The sequence below is a fragment of the Psammomys obesus genome, unplaced genomic scaffold (assembly GCF_907164565.1).
Source record: "Psammomys obesus unplaced genomic scaffold, mPsaObe1.curated_primary_1811, whole genome shotgun sequence".
NCBI classification, from domain to species: Eukaryota; Metazoa; Chordata; class Mammalia; order Rodentia; family Muridae; genus Psammomys; species Psammomys obesus.
Window position 1 is genome coordinate 1,185 of NW_026587215.1, and position 8,610 is coordinate 9,794.

General features: G+C 49.0%; 1 protein-coding gene across 1 annotated transcript; it reads left to right on the plus strand.

The window, feature by feature from the left end:
• Positions 1 to 701: 701 nt before the first annotated feature.
• Positions 702 to 7,989, plus strand: LOC129673321 (apolipoprotein L3-like). Its single transcript, XM_055603065.1, has 4 exons — positions 702 to 781; positions 3,167 to 3,245; positions 6,190 to 6,319; positions 6,678 to 7,989. The coding sequence occupies exons 2-4, from the start codon at positions 3,233 to 3,235 to the stop codon at positions 7,543 to 7,545; spliced, it is 1,011 nt and encodes a 336-aa protein (XP_055459040.1). The 5' UTR covers positions 702 to 781; positions 3,167 to 3,232; the 3' UTR covers positions 7,546 to 7,989.
• Positions 7,990 to 8,610: the final 621 nt, after the last annotated feature.

Consider the following 8,610-nt stretch of genomic DNA (forward strand, 5'->3'; position numbering starts at 1 on the left):
CACAGTGCAATGTCTGGATTGACACCAGATAGTGGGGGAGAGAAACCAGCACTTGAATGAACGAGGATAAATTGTATACATTCCACAAGAACATAATCCCAACAGTCCCTTTTGTTAGGAAAAAAGGAGAGCTATTCAACAGCCCTCCAGCTTTGTGAGCTTGGAGACAAGAGACTGGCCAGAGAGAGGACTTTGACCCCAAGGTACTGTGAGAGCCAAGAAGGCAGCAGGGAAGTCTGCTCTGGGGCATGCTGGGGGCTTCTGAGAGCAAACAATGCATGAGGTTCCAGGGTGCATGTAGGGGTCTATGGAATAAGAAGCCATGCATGCAGATATCCAGGTGCCAGACACGGTAGACAAAGCAGCCTCTCTGTCTGCATCCACAGGATGAGGGCAGCCACGGTAGAGGAGGATGGAGAAGGGTTCTTCTGGACAGGGTGAGTGGACAGAGCAGGGTCATTTAGGGGGTGAACTCCAGAGGGCCCCACCATCTGCGATGGCAGGCCTTTCTTCCTCAGGCCCACTGAGCAACCAAGCTGTCATGGACTGAGAAGGACAGGGTATGGGGAGCTAAGGTTGTTTCTTTCTGTGGGTCAGCAAGGAGGGGAGGATGTGGGTGGTTCTTAGACATGGTGTGGGTTGGCTGTGTTCAGAAGGTGGGACTTTCAGTTTCGCTTTCAGTTGCTGGGTCTCACTGGATCCTGAAGTGCAGCTAGCCAGCCGATGCACACGGGAAGGACAGCTGTGCTCTCTTCCAGCTCAGCCTCGGGAAGATTTCTTGGTAAGTTGAGGACCTCCTGAGCGCCCTCTATTTGCTCACCCTCCCAGAAGCTCTTGAAGAGGAAGATGATCGAGGTTAGACATCAGCCCAGGACAAAATCTAGACTAGCAGCCAAGTTGGGCTCTGATTGCCCCTTTCTCCCTCTTTGCCATAAGCACAAGAAACGGTGAAGACTCCTCAGAAGAGATCACCAGCCTTCCCAGAGCTCCCCTCAAGTGCCAGAGTGCCTGAGACCTGGCCATCAGGGAAGGTGGCTATTGTGGGTCTTCACTCCTTGAGAAATGGTGGAAGGGAAGAATGTAGAGCAAGGCAGGCAGGCAACCAAGAGCTCTCTGGTTCCTGTGTCCTGTGCACCTGAGGCTGGACCTGGGTAGTTAGTTATTGCTGCCAAGATCAGACACGGCACAAATGTTGATATGGAAGATACAAGGTGCCCAGCGGTGGTGCCACACAGTGTGTCTCTGTGCATGCATCTTATGAGGCCCTAAGGGAGTCTTGTGGAGGATTCTGTGAGGAGGGTTGAGCTGGTGGGTGGCAGGCTGCCTCCCCTGGAACTCCCCTGGCCTCTGTCCAACCTGTGAGAGGTGGAGAAGGAAGACAGGCTGTCCTGTGGGAGGGTAATGTAAAAATCTGGGGCAGGGAGATACAAGTCGCACAATCACATATTCAGGTCTTTGACCTGTGTGATCACAAGGCCAGACCACAGATGGAGGTTGAGAAAACTATCTCTGTGTCTGTAAAAGCAGAAAGTCCTTGAAACTTTAAACATTATATATTTTTAATTCACACTGTTCCTTCCCTGAGGCTGTGTCCTCAGAATCTAATGGCTCAATTTCCAATCAATGTCTCCAAAGCCCAGACAGCGCCAGGCTGGGCACATGGAATGAAGGTGTTTCCGTTGGTTCGGGTACCACACAGGAATGGGTGACATTCCCTGTAAGCTAAGAGACTCAGCACAGTGCTGGAAGGTGTTTGTGGAGGCAGTGGGGTGGGAAAAGGGTAGTGAGAGAGGGGAAAGGAAGTGGGGGAGGGGAAAGGAAGTAGGGAGAGGATGGGGAGGAGGCCAGGGCTAGAGTAGACAGGAGGCCCTCTGTCCAGGGTGAATGGGCTTGATCTTGACCCTGGGAAGTAAAGATTCTCAGGCTCATGCTGTCCTGAGCCTGGGTCTCTCAGGCCTAGGAAGATACCCTGAAGCCACTGGGAAGCAAGACTTGCTGAGAATCTCTACCCTGCCCCATTTGGAAAGCTTGTGCACAGCTAGGGAAGGGAGGCCCCCAGCTGCCATCATAGAGGAAGGGCTAGGACCGCCTACACTTCCTCCTGGTACACATCCTGCCAATTCTAAGAGGCTCTTTGTGAGGCATTAGAAGAGGACCCAAGGGAAGTATGAAGAGGAGACCTGGCCTTTTCCGGATTTGCGTGTGTGTGTGTGTGTGTGTGTGTGTGTGTGTGTGTGTGTGTGTTACTGGGACCTACACACTGAACAAGAGCATTACCACTGGGCTGTACCACCAGCACAGAGTGACACAGAAACAGGAAAGTAGAGTGCAGACATCTCACCAAAGTATAGGGTCACTCTACAAGGGTCCAAGAATCACTGAAGGGAGACCCCAGACTCAAACAGTATGCAAAAATCAAAGATCATTTATTCTGCAGAGACAACCAGCTTGCTAGGGTTGCCCAGTCATACAAAATGGCGGTGACCTGAGAGCTCAAAGGCTCCTTTTTAAGCCATTGAGGGATTTCCAGTCATGGTTAGGTAATTGTTGCCACGATTGGTTGGGTTCGAGGTAAGGGATATTTGCATATTCTTGATTGGTTCCAACTTGGAAAAGGAATGGTCACCTCATATCTAGTTTAGGCCCAGGCCAGATGTCAGGGAAGTTGTTGTTTGGACGTCCATCTCCTGTGTTTTTTCCAGGAACTCATCAAGCAGGAAAAAGGGAAGGGTGGCAAGAACTTTGGCCCATGATTATGCACTTAAGGCCGGCTCCCCTGTACCTCTGCCTCCAGAGTCAACTCCACTGTGCTGCTCAGGAGAGCTGCAGGGCCCATTCTCCAAGTGCTGCAGCTGGTGAGGGACAGGGCCAGTTCTCCAGCTCTCATGACTTCCGGACCTCGTCTCCTAACTGCCATAGACAACAATGATTGGGAAGGGGAAGAGGGCATATCTCCCTTGGCCATGCCACCCCAAGGCAGATGAGGGACAGAGACAGCTCTCATGACCTTGGACCCAGTTCTGTCCCTTATTGCAGGTGGGCACGGAGGGTAGTTAGTCACCTTTGACCTTAGCTGCTCTGCTATCCCAGAGATTACCATGAGACAGTAGCCTTCATTACAGCTGTTCCCATTCAATTCCATGGTTTGTTTTTCTCTTCCTTTTAGTCTGGACTCACAAAGAACTGTGAGGAAAACCTGTGAGAGATCCCACACCTGACACCAAGGTCCCTCATGGCCTCCACAGGTAATGTGACTCCTCTTCTCTGGTTCCTGAGTGTGGCCTAGAACCTTGGGACTCCACACTGAGAACCTGTTAAGTTGAGGATAGAAAAGGAGTCCTCAAAATGGACTAAGAAGACTCAACTGAAACTAGGTATAAGGTGTTCTCGTTCTTGACTCTGTCTTGGGGTCATGCTCAGGAATCCTCTCCTCCCTTCCTTACCACTCAAGAGGAGTTAGGATAGCCTAGAAAAGTGAAGGACAGCAGGCCATGTGGCTAAGAGACAACTCCCAGTTCTGAGGAGACTCCAGCCTCCCCACCACACAGAAAACTCCTGTCTCTGGTCTTGTTTAAACCAGGTCTTACATGTCTGGCAGCCCCTGTGAATGAGTTCTTCACCCTATGTAAAAACTCATAGACGTGGTGTATGAACAAGGGTTTCTATTGCTGTGATTAAACACTGTGACCAAAAGCAACAATCGATGAAAGGATTTATTTCACTTCCACATCACAGTTCACCATCAAAGATAGTCACAGCAGGAGATCAAAGAGGTAAGGAACCTGGGGGCAGGAGGCTATGCAGAAGCCATAGAGAAATAGCACTTGCTGGCTTTCTCTTCTTAGTTGTAGGTCTGCATAAGATTGCTTACTATGAACAAAGTGGCAGAGTCAATTTACTAGGCTCTCTTGAAATCTCCTCTGTCGACAAAAGTAGTCCAAAACTCTTCAGTTTACCCTCAGGCGATTTTTAGGGCAAGAGCAGAAAGCAGACTCAGTCTCTGCCAAAAAAACACAAAAGCGATTTCTAGACCTGTTGCTATTAATCTCTCCTAAAACCTCTTGAGCTCAGCCTCTATGGACCATATTGCTACTGGCACTACTGTCTTCCAAACTCTGCTAGGATGTCCCTTTAACTGCCCTTATAGTGCGCAGCCACTTTTCTAGTCTGAATCATAAAGGCTTCAACAAACACCATGCTCAAACCCGTCACAGAAATAGTCAACTCCCTAGTACCAACTACTATCTTAGTCCCTTTTCTACTGCTGTGCTAACATACCACGACTGGCAGAACATGCACAGGAACGGAGGCTTATAGATTCAGAGGGTGAGCCCATGACCACTGGGGCAGCTGCTGAAGGTTTGCATCTGATCTACAATTACAAGACACAGAGAGAAAGCTAACGAGAATGGCCTGGGCTTTTGAAACCTCAAAGTCCATTCCTAGTAACACACGTCCTCCAGCAAGGCCACTGTTCTCAAACAGGTCCACCAACTAGAAACAAAGCACTTCAATATAAAAGCCCCCGGGGGCCAGTCTCATCGAATCCATCACAGCTAGCCTTACTTTTCCTACATGCAATTAGTCCTGACATTGTGAAGTCTATTTTCTTTGAAATGCTGCCTTTATCCACCAAACCAATGTCACCACCCTCTGAGGAGTTGAAAGTCCCTTTCCAGGCTCTGGTGTCACTGCTGATGTGCAAGAACCTCAAGGCAGATGGAAGTTGTCCTTGCAAAGTGTCGCTTTCTGAGATAGAAAGATACAGCTTTCGATTGTTCAGAGTAGAAGACATTGCATTGAATTGCAAAGCACCATGACACCTCCTTGGTCTATGCGTTCCCAGCTACCATCTCCTGGTCCCACAGGCCGAGGGCTTGAAGCAAAGACCTCTGTTCCTCTCAGTTCTGAAAGCCAAAGCGCACAGTGAAGGAATAGCTGGTTGGTTGTGGTGAGGCCACGCTTCCTGGTTTGTAGCAGTGGCTGCGAACAGGGAGTCTGCACACAGCTTCTCCTATGAGCACGGAGAGAGAGAGGTAGCAAGGAACCAAGTGGAAGAAGGGACTCATAGACACGGAGATCAATGATGATAGGCGAAAGATAGAGAGTAGTGCTTACCCTGTGGGTCACAATCCCTTTGGGGGTTGAACAACCCTTTCAAGGATCACCAAAGAGTTTTGGAAAACACAGACATTTACATTGTGATTCATAACAATAGCAAAATTACACCTGGGACCTAGCAATGAAAATAATTTTATGGTTTGGTCTGGATGGTAACCACAACATGAGGAACTGTATTAAAGTGTCACAGCTTTAGGAAGGTTGAGAACCATCAAGAGAGAGAACTGAGAGAGAGAGAGAGAAAGAGAGAGAGAGATGACATTATATACATGGTGTCTTGTTTCATAAATTTAAAATTTATGGCCTAATAAATGTTTATTAGGCTATAATTATAGTCTAGCCTGCTACCCATCAAATAAAGACACAGACACATGTTGTATTTTATAAAATAGCCTGTACCTGAGGCACTGCAGATGTTAACCCTCTAAACTAACTTAACCTCCCAGACCCAGTCTAGAGCTACCTCCAATCCATGGTCCCAAAATACTTAGTAATGTTCTCCATCTCCTCCATCCACACTGATCAGGCCATGTGGTCCTTTCCCATACTAACCCATAATGCTGGATAGTTCCTCTGATCCTGTCTTCCTCTCCTTCTCAACCTCATGGTCCCTCGACCCTCCCTTTCTTTTGCCAAATCCCAAGCTTCAGCATTTTTTTTTTGTCAACCACTCAGCTTTAAATTGGGAGGAGCAAGGTTTACACAACAAGGACACAGGTATACATGAGAATTTGCTCCTCTGAGCAAAAGGTCCTGTAGGCCAGCAATTAACATTAAAATGCACAGCACCAGACCAACCCCAACAGCGTCTCTTCTGTTGCTTATCAGTACAACACTCCCCTGAATTACGGGTGTATATGTATGACATTACCTAATCCTCAGTACTTTACTTTCGGGCATAAGGACTTTTGTATATGAATTGAAGGGCACAATTGATTCCTCAACACTGCTGACCCCACCAGGTACCCAATGGCAGGTGCTGAATACCTTGGCTGTTTAATGCCATATGCTGTTCACCACTTAAGCTCTCCTGAACTGTCCTCTGACATCATTCTGTTTCCTCCCAAGTCTTGACGAGACGCTTCATCCAGGAAGTCAGTGAGTATCTGCAGGACTCAGCAAGCAGAGAAGACCTGCAGCTCCTGTTGGACGAAGATGAACTCTGGAAGGTGTTGGTGGCAGAGGCTGGATTGTCCAGGTCATCTCCATAGGACCCTCCTCACATGCCCCCAGTTCTGCTCCAATCCCACATCCCTGTGCTCTTCTACAGTGTTAACACTGGGCAAACGTTTTGGTAGTGAAGGCATGTACCTCTAGTGACGGCATCTTCATCATGTGCCTGTCACTAAAGTGTGTCTTATTATGACTTCACACACTGATGCCCATAGACTAAGGTCCAGGGAGAGTCTATGATCATCAAATGTTCCCTGTAGAACGCAAAACCCTGCACAAGTATAAAATTCTTTCCCATTGCTGTGGACAAGGCAGCTCGTAGGGGAGCCCATCTTACGGTGAACCAAGCTGTCTTCTTGATGCTTTGACTTCTTCTGTTACAGAGCTGAGGAAGCAGCGCTGCACAAGGTCCTGAAGCTGCTCCTAAGACTCCGAGCCACAGAGGACAAAGACAGGCTTCAAAAGGAGCTGCAGGACAGGAAGAGGTTTGTGGAAGCTTTTCCTCAGCTGAAGAGGAAGCTGCAGGCAAACATCAGCAGGCTCCGAGCTCTGGCTGACCATCTTGACCAAGTGCACAGGCGCTGTACCATCTCCAACGTGGTGGCCGACTCCACCAGCACTGCCTCTGGGGTCCTGGGGATTGTGGGTCTAGCTCTGGCACCTGTAACAGTGGGGGGCAGCCTGCTGCTCTCAGCAACTGGGTTGGGGCTGGGGACAGTGTCTGTTCTGACTGGTGCTGCCACTATGGTTGTGGAGGAGGCAAGCAGGTGGTCAGCTGAAGCTGAAGCCAAGCGCCTGGTGGCAGACACCATGGATACTCTGAAGACAGTGTTTGTCCTGGGGAAGAGTTTGCTCAAACTTTCTAGAAAAACCTATGATGTCATAAAAAACTTGAAACGCTTGGGACAAAATATCCGTGCCATTAGGGTAGCCAGAGCCAACCCGCGCTTAGTAGCAGATGCCAAGCTCCTCATGACTACTAGGCTAATCCCTGCCCGACGTGCTGATCAGGTGTGGAATGCCTTTGGAGGCACCACTTTGGCAATGGCCAAGAAAGCCAGAATAAGAGGTGCAGCCATTGCAGGAGTCTTCCTTGTGGTAGATGGCTACCACCTTGTAAAGAACTCCATGCATTTATATGATGGAGCAAAATCAGAGTCCGCCAGTGAACTGCGGGCCCTGGCTGAGGAGTTGGAGGTGAAGTTGGAAGAGATTGCTCAGATCCATAAGAACCTACTGGTGTCTTACTGACAGCCACCTGCCCTCAAGTAATATTGAGGTCAGTGGCGATGATCTGGACAGATTCAAGGTGCTGAGCCATTTTGGTAGAGGGGGGATGAGATGGTTTGTTTCAACTGTCCTCTTGACACAATCTGGAATCTTGTGGGAAAAGTCTCAGTGAGGGATTGTCCAGCTCAAGTTGTCCTGTGGGCATGCCTGTGAGAGATTTGTCTTAACGGCTGTAATTGAAATAGGTAAACTCCTCCACTGTGGGTGGCCCTATTCCCTAAGTATACATTCTGAAGTGTGTAGCAAAAAGCAGACTGAATACCTGGAAGCTTGCATGCATGAATTCGTTTCTCATTGCTCTTGACTGTGGATGCACTGTGGCTAGCTGCCTGGGCCACTGCCTTGACTTCAAGATGGTGGACGATAGCCTGGAACTGTGGGCCAAATAAAAGCTTTCTCCTCTCAGTTGTGTCTTTTCACAGCAACAGAAATGAAAGTTGGGCAAGCGCAGAGTGTGGGATTGAGTCTATAAACTGAAGGTTGAGAATTTCGTATTTCTGTGGCTCACTGTGAGGTTCATATGGACGGCTAGAGGGTCAACAAAGCGTAATAGCTGCCTGAACTGAGGAACCAAAGAGGACTAGAGAGTGTGGAGAACGGGATTAAAACCACATAGTGGTTTGTGGTTAGACAGAGAGGGGTGTGCAGGAGCAAGCAATGAGGAGGCCAGGGAAACCAAAGAGCAGTTGATAGGAGTCCCCACAGACTCCCTTTCCACAGGATGGTGCTCTGCAGGCTGCAGCTCTTTCTCTCCAGCGGTCCCCCCCCCCCGTCCATCAGGCAGCTTCCACATGATGACAGGTGCTGGTGCTGCTGTTGAGGATGCTAGTGAGGACAGCACAGTGGATAGAGCTCTTGGCAAGTGGCCAGACTGTGAAGGGGACAGGGTGACTTGAAGGACCCGTGAAATTAAATGAATCCTCGTGTGTCATGCTGAGTCAGTTTTTGATTTGTAGGTATCAGGGCAACCATGTTGGAGTAAGAGGCCAAACAAGTTGCGGGGTGCGGATATGGGACAGTCTGTGA

What these genes read in the sequence shown, in the direction of transcription:
- LOC129673321 (XM_055603065.1), top strand. An exon ending in GCAGAGGCTGGATTGTCCAG is followed by an intron (nt 6,320 to 6,677) that starts GTCATCTCCATA and finishes CTTCTGTTACAG; the next exon opens with AGCTGAGGAAGCAGCGCTGC.